We start from the raw sequence: 26660 nt of genomic DNA, 5'->3' as shown, positions 1-26660 counted from the left end.
TAACTGTTTCGATGTCGTAGCTAGATGAATCATCATTTGATAAAGAGTGATCTGTTTTAAACACGTTCATTAAAGTTCTTGTTGATAAACATAATTATTTATTTTGTAAATTTAGGTAGCAAAATAAAATTTTATTTATTTTAATAGAACTATGCAACTAAGTTTTAAAATCAGGCGTTTTAAAACCAACATTCATCCTGGTACTGAATGAACCTGAATGGAACATTAAACTCTATGATGCTATAGCTATTATACACATGAGATGCAGAACTCATTACTTAAAGACGATATGAAGTGATACTTGGTTTCTTTTTGTTTTATTTCAGCCTTCCTCGGAAGGTAATAATTCTGATGCTCTGGTAAGCAAACGGTAATTGAATAATTTAACTGAAATTAAATTGAAGAGTATTCTCTTTTATTGCAGTTTGATTAAAATGGTGATGATATGATGAAACAATTTATGTTCATGTTAGTTTTCGATAAATAAATGTAAGCAAATGGTAAGGCTTGATCGCCATTAAACTGGTTATTAAGCCTCAACGCTGGCAAAGGCTCCGGTTCCAGTTTAATTCATTTCGCTTGTTTTTTCCTTCCTTAAATAACGGTATGACATTTGTCCACTTGCTGCACATGAAGAATCTTTAAGTGATGATAAGAATGATATCCTGCTGATGCAGGAGTTTCAATTCGTTTATATTTTAAGAAATCGAAGGACAAACTGCAGAACTTTACTTTTAACGATTATTAAAATCATGCATTAATTGGAAAGTTGCAAAGCGATTGTTGAGCTTACGTGTAATACTCAAGTTCAAGCCTTTTTTTATTTTAATTTAATTATTACATAGCTTGTCAATGCTAATTCGACGGCTTCATACACCGAATGGATATTAAATTTGTGTTTACTTTCCTTGTTTATGGGCATGCGATTCATATCAAAACGTTTTTACTTCAGTCCGAATTAAAATCGTCACAATGTATAACCTTTGAGGCTCGCATGAAGTCGTTTGAAAGTTCAAACTTTCGTTGTCTGAAACAACCCGAACAGCTGGCTGAAGCAGGATTTTACTTCACAGGTATGACATATGTAGTATGTTTTCTATGTCTGTAACGACATTTTAAATGCATGCGATATGTTCATCAATGGCACAATCTATTTTAACTTCCTCAATCGCATATATTTTTTTAAATATATCCAGTTTAGCGGTCTACACAGTTGTATATCTTATATTTCAATAGGCATCATTTATTAACACACTATTACTTTATTAGTAAATATATATTGGTACAAATTATACTGTCATACAAAGAAAATCAAAGAGATTTTTCACCATCAATTATTGAATATAATTTAGTTCAATTCAACAGCAGGTGTTGGTGACGAGGTTCGGTGTTTTTCTTGTAACGGTCGACTGCGAAACTGGAAGGAGCATGACGACCCGTGGACAGAACATGGCAGGTGGTTTCCCTCATGTGGATTTGCTAGGGCAATAAAAGGAGAAGCATTTATTGAACGAGTTCAGCAAAGGGAAAAAATATGTGCAACTCAGTTGGTAATTTCATTTATGTATATGTTATACAGTCGATAAATATATTCAATTACTTATTTGATCGAATAAAATCTATGAAATAAGAATAAACGTTAGCATGAAAGAAATGCAAGAAAATAATGATAATCAGATTAACATGAAACAAATAAAACGCATGTGATAGGAATTCAAATGTTTTATTTTTATTTTCATACCTTGCTGAAATATGCTAACCATGTTATAGCTTAACGTTTGATATATGAACCTGATCTTACGAGTGAATTTTTTTTTAAAGCTAAAATAATGACGAGGTGTCAAATATAATTGTACATGCATCAAATCTGATTAAATACATGAAGACATTTAAAAGGCACTCTTGTCCTTAATTCCAATCTACTAACTTGAATATATTGAATTTATTTTGATATATTGTCGAACACCTGCTTGTTCTTTTTATTTAAATATTTACCTCATAGAAACAGGTAGGAAATAAATAGGAAGCCATATTGTATTTTATGTTATTTAACCTGACAAAATTACACATTCCGAAATCATGAATGGCATAACATCGTTGCAAATATACCGTTAAGTACAAAGTGTTTAATATAGCTTAAACTACACCGCGCTGCAATTAGTAAACCCTCAGTTGTTAATACCAATATTTAATGCGAAGACAAGATTTCTTTATATTATTAGTTTTAATAATTATAAATGTTCTTTTAAATGATATTTATTATATCAGATTATGATTGGTATGTACTTTATAGTATCTTTTTTGTTTCGTTTATGACATCTAGGTTTGTTAATAGTGTATCATTCACTACAGATAGATTTATATTTTTTACAAAAAAGACAGAAGCTTTAGATTTCCTAGACAATTTTGACAAAATGAAGGGCTATGCAGAGGATATGTGCTAAAGTGATCTTGAACCTAAAGGTGTGTCTTTTATAGCCAAAATAAATTTAAACTGAATTCTTTTTGTTTATACATTTGTGGATGCATAATAAACGCATCTCACACACTTTAATCTTTACACATAAGCAATGCAATCGGTATTATTATTGTTTCTCACGGCCGAATCTCTTATATTTCATCTTGTTAAACTGACTATTTTTATTTAAAGATATCAAACGTCAAACGTACAATGTAAAATAACGTGTATCTTAAAATATAAACATTTGTATTTATTGAACTATCCACAATTTGTTATTGTTGTACGGAAGCGTATACAGTAGTTTACTTATGATTGCAGTAACAATTTATAGGTAACTACTAAAGATAAATATTTAATAATGTAAATGCATTTTGTGAATGCAGTTAAATTGAAATTAATTCTGCATGTATTTCAGAAGCAATTTATGAGCAGAACAAACGATTGCGTGATATCGTCAAGTGTTGCAAATGTAAGGACAAAGATATTAATGCATTGATTCTTCAGTGTGGTCACCATAAGCTTTGTATGCAGTGTGCAAGAGGTTTACGATCGTGTCCTGTTTGCAAACAACACATTGAAGAAATAAAAGAAACATATCGCACAGGTATAACTATTTGAAATTAATTCTTTCGTAATAATTAATCAGTATTAGTGCAATACATTATATTATCTCTATAAGTGGTATTTGAGATATGATTATATTTTATATTTTGCAATGATCCCTGCCTTTATGAAAAAAGAAAATCAGTCTTTAAAAAACCCAAATATATTGCTCTGGATGTAAAAAGCGAGAGTCAAATGCTCTTTTTTTAGATTGTATGAATGTTGCACTGTCACAATTTGACCAAGCTAAAACCTCTATGAACGTTATAATTCCAGTTAGTTATTAAATTAGTATTATTAAGTGTTTTCTACTAATAAGAAATCGTATTCACACCTACGTCTTTCCATATGAAGAAGGGTATCTAAATTGTATCAGTGTGTTATTTTAAACAAACCAGTGTTATTTGTTTCACATACTTGAACTATGCAAATATATTGTTTACAGTCAAAAGTGTAGAAAAATATTTTAGATCATATAATATAGGGGTTATTTGTATAGACCAAATTGACGTGGTGTACAATAGCAGCAGGGCTTTGATAGGGCCAACCTGACAGTGTTCGGCCTGACAACCGTGTTTCCTCCCCTGTAACATGCTGAATATTTCAGGATTCCTTTTACTCTTGCTCAAGTATATTGTAGCTTTGTTGGACGTGAACAGCATGAGGTAAAGCCCGGTGTAATTTCCGCTGACATGACAGGTGAGCTGAATGCTGATAAAAGTATTGGTATTATGTCGGTTAGATTATGACAGTTGAATATCACGAAACGTCACTTGATTTAAAGGTTCATTGTCATGTTTTTTCTATAGCCAATTGATTTTTAAAAACTGACCCACCATAAAAAAACCACGTCCAATGTCACAGGTCAATTTGAACAGTTATATGATGAATCAACCCTTACGCATTGTGATGAGCGTAACTTTAGATGGATATTTTCAAACAATTGCAGTGATAGTGATTGTTTGTAGTAAAGTCAGTTTGAGGATCTAGGAAAAGGTTATTATCTGAGTTGCATTTGTTTTATTAGCTATAAAAGTTGCCATTTTATTGAGGCAGTACAGTCATTGTGTTAACTAAATTTCATGTGATTTTTAAGCAATTTACTATACCACGAAATGTGTTTACAGTTTATATTACAGAACTATTAACGGAACTTAAATTTAAACTTAAAAACGTTGAAGAATGATGAATCTAATGTTTACAACGTAATACCAACATACGATGAAGATCGATATAACTTACTGGAAGAATTATTCCAATAAGTTACAAAAATCTCGCAATCTTACAAAGCAGAATTGTGCTTATATTAATTTGATTAATAAAGCTCCAGTTTTTTTATTGAAATTTTACATCAGTAATTTATAATTCGTGTTCCTAATCGCTGTATATATGTAATTAGTTGTATTGTTATTCCGTTGCTTACAATTTGATAATTTATATGAATATTATTGTAAAAAATGATAAATAAAGTTTGGTTCATCTAGTTATTTTAAGAAATGTAAATTGCATCGACACGGGAAAGAATATAAGATCGGGATCGGGAGAGCAAAAGTCTCAGTCGCGAAATAGTGATTCTTCTCTTCTCTCATTTAAACGAATTCTTAATTGAACCACGCTTCACGCATCGTACGTTCCACACGCAATTAAAACATAGGTCCATGCAAAATAAAAACTAAATGATGAGCCATTTTGGTGGTTGGTTCATCAGGATTCAATATTTATTTAGCAGCACGCTATAATAGTTATTACTTATTCACGCGGAATTGTATGCATAGGTTTAATGCATTGATTAGTGCATTAAGGAACTAATCCTGCTTATATAAAACTTTCATGGCAGAAATTGGTTAATTAAACAAAAATGTTTGCAATATATTATGCAATATATTAATACAAATGTAGACAGTGTTGTATGACCCCTTACCACATACTTGGTTTTTACTTGTCTAATTGATACGATATAAAACTTCGTTTGAGATGGCAGATGGGGATTAATGTTAGTGTTCCTAAATATAAAAAAGACGTTTCCTCTCAATAACTAAAATAAACATTAATGTATCATATTTATAACTAGAATAGGGTTGCATATTGGGTGTGTGGGGTCAAGGTCAATGTTTGTATATATCGAAGCATTTAAGTTCTTGCTTACTTGAAAACAAATTGAGCAACTTTAATGAAACTGTTTCGAGATTGAACATGGGATTCGTATGATTAAGGTCAAGATTATTGTTACTAAGTAAGGAACAATTGTTTCGGCTGAACGAATTGAGCTAAATATATTGTGATGCAAGCATAACGTTCCACAACAACTTCATTTTTGTTTGCATTTGAGGCACATTATCAGATTATTTTATGCATATTACATAAAATGGAAATGTCTAATTCACATTGAGATAACATTTTAAGATTTTTTTTTTACTGTCGAAGTAACATTTTGAACTTTACTTCTATTAATAAAAAAAGATTTAAAAAATCTAAATGCTTGTTATTCACTTTGCAATAAAATGTTTTTTAATATTTTAGTATGACCTCAATAAATAATACATGATAGGAAATGAAATGTGTAAAACCAGTGTTTCACTTTAAGTTGATATATGTGGAATTTCGTACCACCGGTCTAAACATTTGAGAAATACTAGATTAAATAATAGCAAAATGCATATAATTATTTCTAAATAACGCAATATGCATGCATAACACACGTATTAACTTTCATGAGATTTATCATTCTACATTTATGTCATGCGTTTTAGATCAAAGGACAAATAGCACTGGTACGAATGTATCATTTAAGGGGTGAACTCAAATGATGCATACTTGGGTAAAAGGAGAGTTGGGTGTAGTAAAAATGGTGGATTGTGTTAATTTTAATTAAGGTAATTGTACAATTGTTGATTATATAATTTTCTTCCACCACTTTTATCTTACCATATCATTCCGTTGCATTTTAACAGAAACAACGATCTAATAAAATCAATATGGAATGGGTAGTTTGCCTGCATAACTTGTATAATAGAATTAACATCACGACCAGGATTAGAATTATTTGCATAAAACTTATGAATATTATTCACTTCGTCATTGGGACTGTAAGACGATGTTATGTCAATGGAGAATTTAAATCAAATTAGGCGCACACGTAAGTGCATTCAAAACTTGCTGCACATAACGCGTTTATTCAATGCGTATGTTTATTGTAATGAAACTCTGTATATATATATACAACAGTTGTTGACGTTTAAGTAAACTAAAATGGAAAGCTTGGATTTATAAATCACATTATTTATTTCAGTGGTCGCAGTTGTTATTATTGCAGTATTGGTAGAAGCAGCAATATTAGTCAAACATTATATACGTAGTATAAGGCTTTTTTGTTGATTATGTACATAAAACTCATTTGCATGAATATATGGCGTTTTATTTTAATCACTATCGTGTTAAGACAATTTGCTTTAAGAAAACGTTATATTTTTTCTTTCTCGTATTTCTTTGTATTTTTTATGTTGTTTTTTAAGTAATTTTTCATTAATTAAAATAAATAATGTAAGCGCCGATTATCATTCTTATAAACCATGGTTTGTTCTCTTTTCTCGTGGAATGTCCCCAATGATGTATTGCTTCTGTTTTAAGTTCACTAAATCTCAGTTTGTTGAACATCTAAACAGAGCAAAGCAAAACAGCAGCCGAGCATTGTCGTCATGTTGGTAACACAATTTCCAGAAAACCACCAACCTTATGCCTCACAAACGTATAGTAGATCGTGTATCTGTGATCTAATAGTATCTTCATGAAACGGAATAATTTGCCTCAAATTAAAATATTCTATAATGAAACATGTGCCTGAATGAAAATTGTTTTATATTATATATATATATATATATATATATATATATATATATATATATATATATATATATATTATATTATATTATATTATATTTATATTGTTTAATATCAACAACAATCCGCTAGTATTACTGTCAAGTAAAGCAAACGAAAGCATGCTGAAACGGGCATAATGATAGTTGAATTTTAGAAAATAGTTAATATATTTTTTATCATACGGACATTAAATATTTCGTAAAACATCAAACAGAGAACTCAAATAGGTATACTATAGAAAAGGCAAACATGGTATGAGCAGATGTTATTACGTTAGACCAACGATGCAACTTTGTATACCTTAGCATATGTTTTCGTGTTCTAGACCAACGAAGTGACTTGTAATGAATGCTAGAGTAAAAAGTCGCCGGAGGGCAAAAATGCACACCTATGGTGAATACGATTGTTTCAAAGACTTATAATAACTTGAACGTCTAAAGGACTTTTTTCCTTAAGGATGTAATACCTAACAGATACAAAAATAATTAGTATACATAGTAGACACCTTAATGACTAATTATCAGAATGCAATTTCCATACCTCTAGAATTATTGCTTATCAACACCAAAACACACTCAAATGTAATCCAGGACAATTTCTTCTATGTGATTTATTTAGCTAAAATAGTATATCAGCCAACCTGCAATGAGCACTTGCAAAGGCGGAGATATTGACCAACCAAAAATTGAATACTGAGTTTTGTTTGATTGTAAATATCAATCGAGATATATATGCGTGCTTTGTTAGAAAACGCACACTCTGAGCATAGATTTCGATGGATACTTTAAGCTAGTTGCTTATAAGAGAGGGGCGTGGACGGATATGCGATGAAACGATGACGACAGTGCGACAATACGATGACGACAGTGCGATAGTGCGATGGCGACAATGCGATAATACGATGACGACATAACGATAACGCGATAGTACGATGGCGACAATCCGATGATACGATGGGGACAGTACGATATGACTATCGCATTGTCGCCATCGTACTATCGCGTTGTCGCAATCGTACAATCGCATTGTCGCAATCGCATTATCGCCATCGTACTGTCGCATTGTCGCCATCGTACCATCGCATTGTCGCCCTCTGGATTTTAATATGTTACCACGATGGTGCTAACGGTATCCCGTAGATTCACGTCATTATGGCAAATTGCGCATGACGTTGTTAATCGAGCGACTATGCGACTCTACATTAAACCCAAATGATATTATGTACATTCACCGTTGATTGCCTTTATTTTGTGATCTTAAGTTTGCCTTCGTAGTTGTTCTATTTTTAGACAACGGATTAATTGCAGTTAAAACTGTGGGATTCTTGTTTAATGTGTTGTGTTGATTTGCGCATTAATTTCTATTAGCCTTCCACACAGTGCCAGCATCAGTTTGTTTCGGCTCGAAGGTATCGTATCTTTACTTCTGAAGTAATGTTACGCATATACTTTCCTAGAGTTGTGCCTTGTCATTAATCTTTTAGACATTTTGACTCTTCCAAATCTTTGCTTACAGTTGCGAATTCGCTGATATAATTTCTCCTGTGATCATCTATCACTGTATAAGCCGAGTAACCTCAGTAACCACTACGCTGATTTGGATGTTCTTTATGAACTGGTCTACGGTTTTCACTGAGTTCCCTACTAATAATCGTCCATAGTAACGTACTTGCAACCACTCTAGCAACATATTCTGTTCCTTTTGAAATAACGGAAGACGAGCCATTGCTCGAAAGTAATACAAAACGCAAGGATTATTTTATTGTGATATTAATACACTGTCTTTTAACATGATATAACAGAGATGTTTACATAAAAATCAAAATTACCAGAATATATATAAACATGAATATGTATGATAAAAATGAGCGCAAAGTTTGATCAATGTTTACGACCACGTGATGCATTTAGAGGGGGCGTGGCAATCAGCTGTGTCGCTGCTTGCGTACTCCAGAAGAACATTGTAGGCCATATAACAGGAAAACTTTTCTCTGGGATTTTTTAAACACTGCTACATGTGAACTGAACATTGAAAAGTAAAACGAAACGCTATATTGGACGAGAGGTCAAGTGCACATGGTGCATTTAAACGGCACGTGCCTATATAATCGTGATAGCTGCTGTATACGTTTTGAAAGCACTTATAAGTACATATTCCGCGGAAATTATTGTTCGGGACTAAAGTGATACTCAAACATGGGCACTCTACGCGAACAAGTAAGTAGGAGCAATCAAACTTCAAGCACATTTGTATGATTTAATGTTATAAGAAAGCACTTAATATATCGTTTGTGCAAACATTATTTGTACATATTCGTTCTCATTTTCAAAGCTAGCATTATTACAACAGCTCGTATAGGTAGTATTGGACAAGGACGTGAACTTCACATGTTCAATTATTTCACACTTGGACTCAATGAAAACTATATACCGGTATATATTAATTTTTATGCGTTTTTACTTTACTTACTTGTTTTAAAACATTTGTATCAATTAATATAAACTAAATCCAACTGTCATTCAGTTCGCAACTAAAGTATGATTTTAGCCTGAGCGTTTTCATGAAACCTTGTGTTGCTTATCAGTTAATTTTATTTCTGCACGAAGCATCTTTCCAGAAAGATGAATATTGTTTAAAAAACGGAACAAGTATGGAAAAAACTGATGTGAATGCGTCCATACATTTAAATCTACATTTATGGACACATTTTGGTTACATGTCATCTACTGTAAAAACACTGTTTCTAAAATAAGGTTGTGATTTAATCATAATATTATACAACAACAATACGGCAATTATAAATACAAACTTATATTGTATTTATCTTTATTGATGCGCATGATTGACTGTTGTAAAATACGCAATTGCTATTTGAACGTATGATCTGCTGGATTTTACGGTTGTACAGCAACAACCCGTTACAAATATTGATTTAAATTTAGTATCTAGGGAGTCCGGTGTTGACCAAATTGTACACAAGACATGAACTATATTAAATATTATATTTGAAGATGTTGTTTCTGCCCATCACTTCCTATAAGAGCTGTTAAAAAGGAGAACGCGTGTGCAAAAAAGTGCAAGTAAAAACGCCTTACAATTAATATATACCGGTATATAGTTTTCGTTGAGTCCAAGAGTGAAATAATTGAACATGTTGTGAAGTTCACGTCCTTGTCCAATACTATCTATACGAGCTGTTAAAATAATACTAGCTTTGCAAATGAGAACCAATATGTACAAATAATGTTTGCACAAACGATATATTAAGTGCTTCCTTAAAACAGTAAATCATACAAATGTGCTTGAAGTTTGATTGCTCAAATATATAATAAATCCAAATATATTAAATAGTTTACAAATATGAGTGAGTGTTATTTATATTTGAAATTATGTTTCAAGTAAGTTCTATTCAACGTTTTCAGCAGTTCGTGAGCCGAGTGTCATTGTATATAAATAACAACCAGTTGTAACTACGTATATTGATCTAGTGAATCGCCCGAAAGTCTCCCAATGTGCAAGTAGGCAGGATTGTTGTTTGGCTTGCTATCTCGGGATAGCGCGTATATACTGACTGCTTTGTTCAGATCCCCTTCCATCTCCCAGCAGTGGCCGAGCAGATTCAATGCAGTCGCCATATGAGATATCTCGCGGTTACGACCATGATCATAATGGAGATCCAAGATGCGATCATCAATATGCGTTGAATTGTAGTCTTCGAATTTCGTCAAGACAACGATCTGTTTTTCCCGAATGCCGAGACCTCCGTACGTGAGGTATTGCAGGTAATACATGAACACGCGAGCATCTACTCTAGCCACACCATTCAATTCTATTTTTATACTCATTTTTTCTCGGTAATCAGGTGCACATCCTGTTTTGGTCATTTCATACAAAAGCACAGGGGGAACGCATGGTGCCTCATTAGAAAGAAAAATTATGCATAATGCAATTTTGCTTTCAATGTTAGGATTGGGTTTATTTTCAAACATTTTTCGGTGGTCTATGTACCGATTGTAATAACTGCCACACCGACATAAGGACTTCATAGAGTACTGGTAAAATTGACGTTCTGCATATTCAAGAATAAATTTTGTTGACTGCAAATTTCCAGAGCAGTACATGACAGATGCTAATTTCAGTCGACTTGAGAATCCATTCGTCTCAAGGGCCTTTTCGAAGGTTTCAATGGCATGTTTGTTAATTAAACAATCCTTTATTTCCGAAGCAAGATTGCAATAGCGAAGCATTTCTGATAAATTATTGATTTGATTTTCGACATCACCGACTTGTACCGATTCCTTGAAACTGTCCATGACATCTTGGTTAATCGAGATGCCGCTTTGAATTGCTAGGGCCGCTTGTATAGAGCCTCGAAAAGACAAAGCAGTTGTCAATATTTCCCTAGCTGCTTGTATTTCAAATGCATTGGCGTTGTGACAATTTATTATTTCTTTACATTTGTGAATCAGCGTGTTAAGCTGATCCCCAATAACATCGATAGGTTTACTGATGAACCAATGGAAAGCAAGCATGCTTATATGGAACCACTGTATCCTTTCAAATGCGAGTTTACTGCAAATACATACATGCGAAATAAAACGTTGGTCAGAGGATAATCGTGTTGCGTTACCAAGTTTACTTTCTACGAACCCACATAAGTTGTTATCTATGAGTACCGTCACCTTGTTGAGTATCGCGTGACGTTGTGTACTATTTAGTTTACCGTCAAACAGATTTACACGGTCAATGATATAATGAGGGCATACACCATCTTTAAGAAATGTTTGGAGCGTTTGAAGACAAAGTTTTAGAAGCATTGCTACGTTGCTTTCTTGGAGAGGGGGATCTTGCGTTCTTTCAAGTGTATAAAACAACACTGTTTTGCAGTGAAAACTCGTAAGTTCGCCTTCCTGTTGTTCCATTTCCCATTTAATAGAGCGCTTGAGTACTTTCAGCAATATATAACATTTCAGCTGAGTAATATTTAAACTGAACATGAGTTTTCTTTCAATAAGATTTGGCGAAATTCTCCACTCTGCGTTTCTTAGGTGCGAGCTTGGATTTCCTACCGGTACAAGGAACCACGCGCAATGTTTCGCTTCCTCTAACAATTTTAGAGGTGGCCAATTACCCTGTCGGGGCCTGTCTAGCCACGTCTGCAGTTCAGGAATGTAACCTGATACGCACAGTGCTTGCACAATGTCTATATAGTCGCTAAAACTTACGGAAGGTCCAGCGGTATAGGTAGATTTATCGTCGCTAAAAGGTTGTAATAACGTTTCGAAATGTTTCCTAAAAAACTCAGAGCTTAATAACACGCAATCTATTCCATAACTTAAGAGCATGCCATTGCAATGTGTTGTTTTTGATTTCACTGGTTTGGGCTTATCGCTTCTGTAAACCTGCAGATTAAAATGTTGTGGATAATCCTTAATACAAAGCATCAAACAATTCAGCATTCCTTTTTTCCATGTTGTCGAATCCCCTTGCATTATATTAATAGATGGTATACGCCGTAAAAGGTCTACATCAGACCGTAGTCCAAGCGTTGTCGCTCCTTCTGACTGGCTGCCAAAACAGAAATACTCGAATGATTGATTGCTAAGTTTACTAATCATTGTTAAAGCGGTCTCCATCATAAGGAATGTAATGCGCCTTGCCATCACGATTTCCTCTGTAATTCCTTCATCCTCTAATATTGTGGAGAGTTGTTTAGACAAGTCCGGGTCTATGATGTCCATCTAAAACGAGATATGACAAATGTAAGTAAATTTGGTTACAACAGTTGTATTTAAAATAACATTTTGGTATCAACGCATAGCGTGTGTGCATTGTAAATAAGTTATCTTAAGGTATCTGTAAGCTATGTATTATCATTAGTTAACATCCAAGTATTCTAGTTTAACAATATTTTTTTTCAAATTTGATTTTATAAATGTGCCCTTTTATCTCAAACGAGAGCCCATGCTAAAAAATTGCACAACGCCGTAATTGCAGAATAAAAGACTTACTTACGATGATATCGATTTTAAATGCAGAACACATCCTTTCATGACCACTCGATTATACCGTTGAGTATAACTGCACATTTTCCAAATGCATATCCATTTTACAAACAGTAAACAACCATTACTTGTTAACGGGTAAACATGAAATCAACAAAAATGTGCCTGCACACAGTACCATGTAGGTAGATTTACTTGACATAAACGGTGTTGAATTCCGTCTAAAATATTAGTGGCATTAGTTTAAAAATGCTTATCCACAACAGGACGTTGAGATATGTAGATCAAATATAAAAAGTATTCCTTTCGTTTTTATATTGACACAATACAAGAGCTGATTTAGAAATACCGTTCACATTTAAGCGCAAAGTCGGTATATTTCAATTATGCCTTATTTCTGAAATAAAACTGACGACCAAAGATAGCTTGTAACAACACCCCAAATCATCGCAATTATCCCCATTACATGCCACTTTGCGACAGTCAGCATGCTGCATTTATTTCAGCTGTTTTGTTTACATCACTGACATCGATTGCATAACGACTGCCGTAAAGCGGCTGTTAAACAGTGCGTCTTATGTCATTTTAAGGAAATGTGGATTTTTGAAAAATCGCTATTTTCGAAAAATTTTCGCTAGAATTTTTCTTTTGTCGCTATTGGCGCAAATGGCGATCGACAGCGGGAACCCAATGATATCTATGTTAGCGTTTCCGATCGCCAAAATCGCCAAAGGCGATTGAATCTTTCAGCTGGCGATTAAAGTTTAAAATGTGAATAAAAATGGCGCTTGCAAAAAACCCTGATATTTCTCTATAAGTATATAACATTCCCTACTTTTAAAGAGAACTCGGTACCGATTTCCACATGTTATCGCCATAAAAGCTCCAGGTGGTAATAGATAGTCCACTGATAAGAGATAACCGGATGCCCTTATCGTATATTCAAGCCACATAACACAGTCATGTATGCTGACAGATGCATCACGGGAAATTTTCGGGTAACTTTCCAGTCGCCAAACTGTGATATTTAACGTGCAATCGTTTACGAGAATGTTTATGGAGGCGGAGTTATATAGCGATTATTATTTTTGATTGACGTCGGGCACAGAGTAAGCGTTTATCGCAGGTTTATTAACAATGAATCACAGTTGTAGCATTAATACGTGATATAAAACCGGTAAATATAGCAGTACATTAAAGGCGGTTTCGGGCATCATCATCACACCTATTTACCGTACTGTAAACAATCATTAATTATGAGAAGTTAATTGCAATTGGTGAGCAGTGTAAATTTACTTATGGCGAGTAAGTTGTGAAAAACAAAACCCGTTAATCATTTGATGCGGTAACAAATAAAATCCAGTGCATGTATATTTAATAGGGATGCAAGAGGTTACAAAAATCATTAACCGGTTTATCTTTATCCATAACCGGTTATTAACCGGTTAACCGTAACGCCTTATGCGTAGTTAAAATGGTTAAAGAGTACGTCAATAATGTCATACCGCTCGCACCGCTCGGTAGAAACAAAAGTAATTTTCAATCGCTTGCGTTGATAACATGCCAGTTTTGTAATAAAATGTATTATACAATTTATTTTAATTTTTTTTAATGTATGCTATATATTTGATTTAATTTTCCTGCGTAAATGCAAAGAAGTAACAAATTAAATAACTACACAATGTTCATTTTCTCGTGTTATTAACTGTTTTTGGTTGGGCCGCTTATATTACGTTCGCGTCGTATCGCTCACAAAAATGGTGTGTTCCTTTGTTCATTCTGTTTAAATTTTTGAAACTCAAATTTTCTCATATAGAAATGTGCTTTGCCCTTTCAATTAATCAGTACATTTATTTAATAGCTAAGTAGCTAAGTATTATGATCTCAAATACTGATAGTTACGTATGTTTGTTAACGTACAGTAGCTCGCAATTTAATCAATTACACAAATACTAAATTTTCAGGCTTTATTTTGTTTAAATATTTTTAATTGATGTTTAATTATTTAATTAGTTAATAATTTGCTATGATAAATAACACTTGCATCGGACGGTAATGGTGGAATCGTTGGACGTAAATTATAATAATAATCATAATTTCTGATAAACAAAAACGACGTTAACTCGACAAAAAATTAACTACGTATGCAATTCTTGATAAAATTATTACTTATTAACACGATATTTTCGCGAGCAATCAGTGTTAGATATTGGTTAACAAAACACCGTCCAATGTTTCAAATGTTTTTTTTTATCGCGAGTTCAATAAACTTGCCAATTACGTCTTCGCTAATTGCTCCGACTCCCCGCAATTCGCTAGTTAAATTTTCGCGAGTTAAACAAAACAATAGTGTCAGTTATCAAAACGTACCCCCTATTTGTTATCACGAAGATATTGATTTATTGTTTTTATTACTTTGATTGTAGACACGTTATTTATTACCGTCGATGGTGCGGCATGTTGTTTTAACTAGTAGCCAGCGCAAGTTGGCAGTATGTCTCACGCAAAAGTAAAACCGTACGATTTATTCCATAAAAAAACATAATCAAATATTGTTTCAGGTTAACCTTTTCCTGAAAATATAACCGGTTAACTGGTCGTTTCGGTAGGTTAACCGGTTAACCTCTTGCATCCCTAATATTTAATCATGTCTATTTGTAGAACTGATTTACACCGTTTTTCTACAGCCACGTGATAATAACTATTCACTATGCATTAATACCGATATGCCATGTAGAACCCGTGTTATAAGAAAGAGCGCGAAATTATTGCTGTCGTCTGCAATGCCAAGTTCTACGCTTGCAAAGCATGCATTTTTAAAAACATACGATGTGTAACAAAATATAGTCTAGCCGCTCAGTACATGCAGTATTTAAGACTTACAAATTTACCGGTACGTTTGAATAAATTATATATTGCAACTATGGAAAAATATGTCAATTCAAGAATACATTGCAGTAAATGTATTTTTCAAGAATCAAGAAGCACCAGACTGTGGCAAAAATTATTGGGAGAAGGGGGGGAGGGGGGGGGGGGCGAAAAGGAGTTACGCAAGACCCACCCAATAAAAGACCGGGACATATCTGAAAGTTCTAACATTGTTTACCGTTTATGCCAGTGCATGAAAATAAATGTAAATGAAAACAAACATGAAATTATTTGATTTCACGTAACAAATAATTTATTTAAATGTGACTTCATTGATAATTTAATACAATCGTTATTGATACCTATAGATTCATGATAATGATTATGTCGTTCATTGAGCAAATAAGGTTATAATGTGGGTCTTCATTGTAGTGCTGAAATTTGGCTACTAATTTTTTTCCTTAGCGCCAACCTAGGATATGTAAATCAAATATAATCAAAGTACTGACAGTACTGGTGTGACGATGCTTTTGAAGAGGATGGATATAAAGCATCAATTTAAGTAGATCTACATCATCACAATTGTGTATGTGGGTACGAAAACATATGGTACGAAAATTTTTGGTACGAAAAAATTATGCAAAAAAAAAATCATTTGGTTAAGAAAAAAAAAATAAAGTACAAAAAAATTGGGTTTAAAAAAAATGGGTATGAAAAAAAAATTGGTAAGAAAAATTTTTGGAACGAAACAAAAATTGGGTACCAAAAAAATTGGGTACGAACAATTTTTGGTACGAAAAAAATGGGGGTACGGGAACGTAGAACCCCTGGGGAACTTGACCCACACTCGCACATTCTTGTCCCTTTCCGTCAAACATCGGATAAGTAACTTGAAGGCAATAGTATGAATACACCTTTATGGCGTACAATTTGGGTCGTAAGTCAACAAGACCTAGAAGGTTAAAAGAGAAATGTACTTTTACATACAATATGTACGTCGAAGTAATTTTTTTGTATTTCGACGTACATAATTGTAATTCGACGTTCAGTCTTTACTGACCCTTGAGTGTAAGCCAATCAGAAGACGCCTTACATCTGTTGTTTTTAGAGATATTTGACAATTAACATTATAAATATTATTATGCCCCCCTTCGAAAAAGAGGGGGTTTATTGTTTTGCACATGTCGATCGGTGTTGGTCGGTCGGTCAGTCCTACGGATGGTTTCCGGATGATAACTCAAGAACGCTTACGCCTAGGATCACGAAACTTCATTGATACACTGATCATCACTTGCAGATGACCCCTATTGATTTTTAGGTCACTAGGTCAAGGTCACAGTGACTCGAAATAGTAAAATGGTTTCCGGATGATAACTCAAGAATGCTTAGGCCTAGGATCATGAAACTTCATAGGTACATTAATCGTGACTGGCAGATGACATCTGTTGATTTTCAGGTCACTAGGTAAAAGGTCAATGTCACAGTGACTTGAAACAGTAAAATAATTTCCTGATGATAACTAAAGAATTCTTACGCCTAGGATCATGCAACTTCATAGGTATATTGATCATGACTGGCAGATGACCCCAATTGATTTTAAGGTCACTAGGTCAAAGGTCACAGTGACTCGATATAGTAAAGTGGTTTCCAGATGATAACTCAAGAATGATTACGCCTAGGATCACGAAACTTCATAGGTACATTAATCATGACTGGCAGATAACCCCTATTGATTTTTAGGTCACTAGGTCTAAGTCACTGTGATTCGAAATAGTAAATGGTTTCCGGATGATAGTTCAAGAATGCTTACGCATAGGATCATGAAACTTGTTAGGTACATTGATCATGACTCGCAGATGACCCCTATTAATTTTCGGGTCTCTAGGTCAAAGGTCAAGGTTACAGTGACTTGAAACAGTAAAGTGGTTTCCTGATGATAACTCAAGAATTCTTACGCCTAGGATCATGAAACTTCATGAAAACGTATTCACCCAATTGCTGCCACTACAACTGACAGCCCATATGGGGGCATGCGTGTTTTACAAACAGCCCTTGTTATTTATAGTAAATTATGCGACTATCGACCGCTAACTAATAGATATTGAGCGTATTTATTGAACATTATTACAATTATTTATACCAAATTATGCGACTATCGACCGCTAACTCATAGATAGTGTGCGTATTTATTGACCTGGCATGGCAGAATTAACCTCTGACTTATGCAAATAATGGTTAACACAAAATACAACAAAACCAGGGAGGTTATTATACATTTTTAATCCCGTAATCGTTTGGATACCGTTGGGAATTTCCTTCACAGTAATGCGCTGGACCTTGATATTCCGATCCGCATGGTCAATAAATATTAACAATATGCTTGATAATTTTAATTTAAAAAAGGTAACCTTAAATCTCCTTCAAATTGGTATTTAATCTATTTCTATGCATTAAATACTCAAAACTTCTTTGTAAAATGTTGTGTGTTTTTTGTCAATTTTGATATTTTTATTTATTTTGTCCTCAATTAAACAAGAGATTCCAAACATTTATTATGAATAAATCTGAAGGAAAAGCGGCTCATGAGACAATTGTTTTGATAGGCTGTTAAGAAAATTTGTACGTTGAAGTACAAATTGTACTTCGACGTACACATATAAACTTCGAAGTGTTTTTCGTTTTGTACGTGAAATACACATTGTACGTCAAATTGCATTTCTCTTGTCACCAAGAAGGTCTTGTTGACTTTCCACCCAAATGGTACGCCATACACATTTCGTAAACGGTAATGCGGCCCTACCTATGCACGTCAAAATGTAAGCGAAATGTGTATACAAAGTGGAAGCTTGTCGGGAATGTTTGAATTAATGAAGAAAATCATTTATTGATGTAAGTTTATTGAAGAAATGTACAGAATATGTTAAATAAGCGATGGCGATATTTTTCTCAGCCACATGATTGTTGATAGTTTGATATCACAAAATGAAAGTTAAAGTAGAACTGTTAAAAATGACAACCTGTCAATGTATTGTTTTTGCTGGCACGAGAAGGCGATTACACTCAATGTATTCACATTTTTTTACCATAGGCTTTTCCAATGACCTCTATAGTATGGGTGGCTTTGTTATAATTTATTGCTATCATGTAACTGCATGATAGGGTATATGTTTCCAATACACAAAGCATAAATAATGATATAAATATACTGGATGAGCTTATAGTAATCTGATAACTATAGTCTGATCAATTAAGTACATAAAATACAATTTTTTGTCCTGATTTCAGGAAGACTTGAGATATTTATGCACATATAGTATCAAGATATGGGTTGATCCACAAATGAAAAGTATTTTTGATCAATGTTTGGTGCAGGCTCTTTTTCCATGACTGTGAAAGTTAAATTTTCACATGTGAAAAGGGTGTCAATTTTTTCTGAAGTATTTCATTCAACCATTGAATAACATGTACTGTTCTGCATATAATTTGCCATTTTGATAAGTGTTTGTTAGGTGATCAACAGGAGATGACCAGGGTGCCAGAGAAAAGGGATAAACATTTGACATCTGGTCAGGGCTTCATATAAAAGTGGTTAAGTGGTATACATTTTATATCTGGCCAGTACTCAAGAGAAAATGTGTACATTTCCAAAAAAATTACCATTTAAACATATTTAAATTCCACTTGACTAAGGCTGTTTATTCATCTAGCATGAACACTTGTACTATATCTTTTTAACACTAAAAAATAATATTGAATGATTGTACAAATTTTATCTTCCAATGTGTACAGATACTACTTAACATATATTTGACTGTATTGAATATAGGATCTAGCTAAAATATCCATTAGAAAAAATATCAGGGGATGAAACATTGATTGCCTGAAGCTCTGATGCTGGAGCTATGTTTATAAATCTTTAAATACACTGATAAAAAAAGTAATACAATGACACAACAGAGGGAAAATCATCCCCTCTAAACAAACATGATACATATTTATGTATTATATTTGTTGATCTGGATCTGGATTGTTACACAGCAGGATCTTTTGGTATGAGCGCTGCGGGAGAGAGAAGGGAGTTACTTACATTTTAATTTAATCACTGAAATTCATCACTGAAGTAACAGTATGTTCTCATTTGATATAGATGTACATGATTGTATCAAGCAACATAATTAAATAATTATCAGTATAAAGTACTGTCAGGATTTCAGTCTCATTGAAATTATTTCAGTCAAGTTTATCATTCATATACATTAATTTTGTTAATATTATCAATCTACGTATACTAGATGCAAATATATTTGACATAATACAATTTGATATACTGTATATAATCATTTGTATAATGTAACTACACATCCAAGCAGTCCATCAAACCATTGCAACAGAGCCACTTGGTGTGCCAATGCAGCAGCAGACAAGTCAAATGCCTTCTGACTTAGTGCATTATTATTTATTATTTATAACATCTACATTAGTTACAGATACATGTTTACATTTGTATGTGTTTGAAAAAATGTATACTCTTTAATGACATCATCTGACCATGCATGGCCTAGATTTCAAAATAAAGGCCCTGGTCTGACACATTGGTAACATTAACGTTAAACTGTTACCAGTCTTCTGAAATCAATTTTAATTGAACTATGAAATGAAATCTAAATTGGGCACTGATTTATCTTGTTTTAAAACAGTCATAGATCAGTTGTGGCCCCTCGGTAATGACCCTTTTTTGCTTACTTGTCACAACCTTAAAACTTTCCACACTTCTATAATAGCATATCTGGATTAAGGTGTTCTTCAGTGGTACATTTACACTTAAGCTCTGTCACAAGAGTGCGGGTAAAGTGAAGTCACATATTTCAATCTAGGCCATGTCAAACTCAAAGTGTCAAAGACAAATGAAAGATGCCTTCATGAATTATTGTCCCATTGTTTACTACTGCTGTGAGTTTTTATATGATCTAACTGATGACCATCATGTCAATGTTCACATTATTAAAATTCATATTATCTTAGTATATCAGGTTTATCAGCATTTTAGATAACAAATATGGCTAGTTTTCAATGTCGCTTCTGGGGATCAAACCTGCAGCACAACTTTCTGCAATCAAAGATGACACTCTACGACTATGCTTTTAGGAAGACACTGAAATTTTTCGATCTCTCGTCAGAGCAACCAAACCAAGCATTTAATCAATTATTGCCGACTCGGTATTCTAAAATGAGTCAGTTCATGAGAGATAATGGAAGATACAACATCTCTCACGCCCCCGAGCATCGCTTAAGCAGTATTCAATTCTCAATACGAAAGTGCTGGTGTGATTGATCCTGAGGGACCAGAAAAACACTTGATAAATGTTGAGAATAAAATCATTTGATTAATGACAATACTATTATTTGAGACAGGTCACAGGGAAAGGACAGTCTAATCAGTATCCAATTTAACTATTTGTTATTGTCATAAAACCGCTTTTAAGCAAACAGTTTTCAAGCGACTGCATTCTGATCTAGATCCAAACTGGCCGTAATCGCCTTAATGTCTTTTTTACTGTGACACAGTTCGTTTGACTTTAAAATGATATCAAATACTACAATAGAAAGAAGAAATAATACAAACCAGTAATTTGAGTAAAGACTTTGTAATCAAATTTTTCAGGACAGCTTGATGATCTGCAAATCCCATGTGATATGTTGATATAGGGTATCATAGTCATTCAATAAGTCGCAAAATGCTCGAATACAATTTCCATAGCAAATTGTTACTTAAATTGATAACTAAAAATACAAGTCAAGCTGTTAAGTCTGAAGATCCAGAAAGTCCTGCATTCACATCGAATATATCCTTCGAATTCAATCCATTGTTGACATTAGCGGAGATTTAGTTAATTAATAACTCATATATTCTCAATGACAGTTTCTAAATAGCCAAACAAGCCGATGTATGCTGTGAGAAAGTTTTGACACGAGATTGAACGCGGCCATTGTTGTATGTTAAGACACGAACGACAACTCTGCTGGAGAATGTGGGTCGCACTAAAAGGCGAACCAATCTGCGGACGATATAGATTATAAATTATAATCTATATCGCCCGCAGACTGGTCCGCGTTTTAGTAACTGCCGGTGAATGTAATCAATGCTAATCAGCGAGGTATGCCGATAAGAAAAACTGCGTTATCTCAATCGGACTGGCTCGGTCTTTTACAAAGGTCGCCATTGTGAAGAATTTTTTGATGGTATAGTACCTTAGACGATGCTGAAACAGCATCGTCAAAAAGTATGCCTTTCGTTTTATTGACACAATACAAGAGCTGATCCAGAAAAAAACAGATATTGTATTATCGATATAACCTGTTTACAAAAGTATCATCATAAAATGTAAGTAGGTTCACTACCGAGTGATGTCAGCCAGCTATGCTTGTGCCATGTATGTCCCAAATAATGCACATTATAAACATCTTATGAAGATATGCCTCAATAAGAATATCTCATACAGAGCACACTTGGGCAATAAAAGCGCTCTCAAATTCATTGCATTCTTCCATTGAACGAGAGATATCAGGTTTTCTTGTATTTGTTTCAAAAGCTGCTTAGCTCCGGTTGAATTGAACAAGCAGACACTCGTTGTTTCACAGTTTGGTAAAAATATGCCAAATATTAATTAAAACCTTTACGATATGAAAACTGTAGTTGTATGGCGTTTTTCTTCTCTGATTTGTTTCCAACTAAAATGTATGGCAGAAATTGGAAGTCGGAAAGAGGATTTGCATAACGGGCTCATATATATTTAAGGTTCTTTTTATAATCCTTCGATATCCTTCGATTAGCTTTCAATTGTTTTAATTGAAATAATATAAGTTGGGTTGAACGTTTTCTTTTAAATAGTTATTTTAATCCAATTTTCTTAAAACAATTATGAATATCTTATTGGAAAACTACTTAATGCTATATAAAACCTGTTAAATCCTTCAAATTGTTCACCTCAAAAAGCAAAATCGAAATTGCGAACGAAAGTATTTGATCATTGGCCTCTTTGAAACAGATTTGCTGAGCATTTTCGAGTTTTTTCATCAGGAGTCAATACTATGAACAGGACAAGATTCATCTATGAGGTATTGGCTGTCTTAGTTAATGGTGAGTGCGAGGTGCAAATAATAGTTTTGACATTGGTTCATATTCCATTAACAACGACAATAAAGCACAATGCTCTATATAGATCATGTAATATTTTTCATTGTTTATCAGTCTATCAATAACCATTTATTGTAATAGGCTTACATACAGATGATAAAGTGTAGTTTATTCATAAATAAATAATTGACGGAATCTGGAAATAATTTGATCCGGCAAAATGTTAAAAAATGGAAACCTTTATTTTAAATTTATAAATCATAGTTTTGTTCCATGAATATTGAGTATTGTGTTGTTCGATCATTATGCTATGGATTTGGTTGTGTTTCCGGTTTAAAATATGAGAATAAAAGACATAAAGAAATGAGAAGCTAGTTGTCACATTTTTATTATTTCATTACACAGCCAAACATTGATGAAAGAATGTTAAGTGAACAAGCTATGATAATACAAATTTAGGTCCATATTGTACAAAAGAATATACATCAATTCAAACCGCAGAATCATAAATAATTACATGTACTTGCATCATGATTCAAAAGTTAAACACCATATAGATGGCTATAATGTAAATATATGAGTCTTGCTCTTGCAAAACGAGGCTTCATGCATGTGTGGAAATTGTTGTATCATATTTACCGATGCAGTCCGCACAAATCAGGGAGACACTTCCCGCTTTTATTGTATTTTTCGTTTAAAATGAGTCTCTTCTTAGCAAAAAAAATCCAGTTTAGGCGGAAAGTGTTTACCCTGATTAGCCTATGCGAACTGCAGGCCTTATCAGGGGAGACATTATGCTATTGCATTAAACCTCATTTTTCCAAAGCAACTCTCAAGTTTTTTTTTAAATGATTGATTAAATCTTCTCACATACAATTCATTTAGAAACAACAGTGTAGCGTGTTTATTTGAATGAACGGGCAGGAAAATCAGTATTAATTGAAGTAAAATTATTAATGAAATGTAATCTCCAATCTTAACTTAACGGCACTGTAGACGAGTATAAATTTAATTGCAGTTCGCGATGGTTAATGCATATTTATTATTATTCTTTAACATAAAATACTATAAATGTTTTTGCTGGAAACAAAATGTTAAGAAAGTTTTAATTGCTTAAAAACATGTTTATTAACTGGGTACTGCCACCCTTTATTTGAGAAATACTGTAAATATGCCCCTGTACTATTCCTGACAAATAGAACAAGATAAATAAAAGAAATTGATAGAACAGTAAATTTAGTTTTTATTTTGTATACACAAATAATTATGATATTGACTTTTTTGTATTTACTCTATAAGACAAAAAATTAGGATTACGTCGTTTATTAAAGAATGCATCATTTAAGATTCAAATTTGAAACAACCATTTTCCACTAAAATGTTACAAAAAGATTTCAAAAGCTCGGTAAACAATAATTGTATTTACTGCTTTCCGTGAAAAAATCCCTTTTGAAACCGCTACAAAAGTTGAACATTCTACTATTCGTCCTTGAACAAAACCTTAATAGTCGCCAGTAAGACATGGAAATCTAGCCCTGTTTACTGGGATATAAATGGATAGTGTTTCCATGTAACTGCACCAAATCTGAATGTCTTAAAAAAATTATCTACAAATAATTTAAATATTCTCAAATTAAATCAAAAGGAATAAAACGCAGCTACATAAGCATACCTCTTTTGTTTGTTGCATCAAAGTGACAAAATCAAGCGAACCTTTCTTCGTGAGCTCCTTCTTAGCTTAATTATGGTTCGTTTTTTTGTTGCTGTATATCTTAACAGACTGTGTCTTTTTGATCGGGGAAACAATTTTGATATGGTTTTAAAAAACATTTTTCTTGGTGTTTTAGTTGTTTATAAGTCCATTTTAACTGCATTTATATATTTATATTATATGGCCTTACGGAATAACATCGCTGTATAATGCACGGAATAAACCAATTATTTAGCTTTTTCAAAATGTTGTGGTTTTTTGGAAAAGTTGGTCAGATTTTGGGGCAAAAAATATTCCATTTTACAATTAGAAAACAGCATGTACGAGTTTGTAATTTTGTGATGAGAACTCACTGTTACAATGATTGTATCCTATTAACAAAGCAAATGCATACCATTTAAACTTTTGATTATCTCTATTATAGAAATGAATATGATTTCTGGCATTATTATCAAACATTTGTTTTTCAAAATTCCGGACAACAGAACCTGTATAACGAGATTCATTTAATTAAAAAAAGGAATATCAAACATAATTTTGGCTTTTACAAATAATATGCTCGATGAAGTTCAGGCAACCTGTATTCGTTTTATTCAGAATATTGATCAAATACTCTCTCACATTTATTAAAATACATATATGCCTCGCTAACAATAAATATGCAAACAATATCAATATAGAAACAATAAGATATACGAACATAAATTTGTGGGAGTCGCCTTTAGTTTGACGAGTTGTCAAATATATTTCGGACGAGTTTAACATATTTTTGGGGGCAAGTTAAAACTTTGTATTGTGGCGAGTTGCCTGGCACCAGCTACATGCATGGGATGCCATGATTGACACAAGTTGTGTTACTATTTTCAAATTTTCGTAATAAAGTTTATTTATAAATATCTGTGCATTTTTTATATAAATACATTAATTAAATGGTTTGGCTTTAAATAAATAAACTGCAAGTACCAATCTAATGCATTTTAATGATTTATAATCTTTATTGACAGAAAATGCACATAGATCTTAATGAACAGTTCAATATATGCATGGCATGTTGATGTACCTGCCAACAACTCAAGCGGTCAATAATAAGATAAGAATAGTTTTTTTAATTATCTCAGTTCTCCTTTGCTGATGATAAATCATATTTATTTTCGCGAGCATTAACGTTAATTCGTCAGTCAAATCGGCTTTTGCCGCTTCTCATACACTTTCTGGTCTCTGCCCTAAATGGGAAAGTAAGTATTAACGCTTTGTGTGCTGTATAATCAAGCAAAAACTAAACATTACTCTGAAGTCAACACGGCGTCTTTTCTTTGCCTTTAGTCTCGACTCCAAATGACAGAATGAGTATTCACGCTTTGTTTGCTGTGTGAGCATATATTTATGTAACGAAAACGAATAATTGTATTGATTATTTTTTATTTTAACCTTCTTTTAAAGAACAGCGAACAATTTAAATAAACGATATAGAAAAATGCTTTACTGACTTCTTCCGCGTTCGATGGTCCATGTTCCGCCATATTGATTCAGCTTCTTTCGTTGAACTAAGCACATGACGCGATTGCACAGTGCGCTTTTATATTTAGACGAGCACGTCACGTAAACATTGCACGTTTATATTTAGATGGGAAAACACCTCGCCGTGATTCGAGTGAATGAAAAAGACGGATTTAGAACACGTTTTTAGTGCACAATGTTTAACAGTCCAATGCAGTTTACTGTTAAACAAATGTGTATCCTGGTGCAATGGAGTATGTACACTTTTTACTGATACAATTACGTAGTTATATTCCACGCGTTTGTTTATTTGCAGCAATGCATTTCCACAATACATTCGTTCATCAACAAACACAAAGCCGTATTTAATGCAATAGAATGAAGCATATGTTCAACAGGCAACTGTGTATTGCTTTACTCGAATAGACCTCAAGAAAAGTGTATTCGGATATAACAATCAAGTTTGGAGTTTTATTAGATTGATTTTAACAAAAACTTGAA

At 33.3% G+C, this 26660-nt stretch overlaps 1 protein-coding gene across 5 annotated transcripts in view; it reads right to left on the bottom strand.

Moving 5' to 3' along the window:
• Positions 1 to 824: 824 nt before the first annotated feature.
• The window catches only part of LOC127854033 (uncharacterized), a 38603-nt gene continuing 12767 nt past the window's right edge, over positions 825 to 26660 (bottom strand). For 2 of the 5 annotated variants that reach the window (XM_052388941.1, XM_052388940.1), the window contains exon 3: positions 10199 to 12684. In XM_052388941.1, the coding sequence (XP_052244901.1) occupies positions 10414 to 12684 (2271 nt within the window). In that variant the 3' untranslated portion in view covers positions 10199 to 10413. Of the gene's footprint in view, positions 1480 to 10198; positions 12685 to 26149; positions 26557 to 26660 lie in introns of those variants that run through there. The other 3 variants (XR_008036888.1, XM_052388939.1, XR_008036889.1) reach the window with 3 other exon arrangements.

Source organism: Dreissena polymorpha, chromosome 12, assembly GCF_020536995.1.
Source record: "Dreissena polymorpha isolate Duluth1 chromosome 12, UMN_Dpol_1.0, whole genome shotgun sequence".
NCBI classification, from domain to species: Eukaryota; Metazoa; Mollusca; class Bivalvia; order Myida; family Dreissenidae; genus Dreissena; species Dreissena polymorpha.
This window is presented reverse-complemented; position numbering and strand designations above follow the sequence as displayed.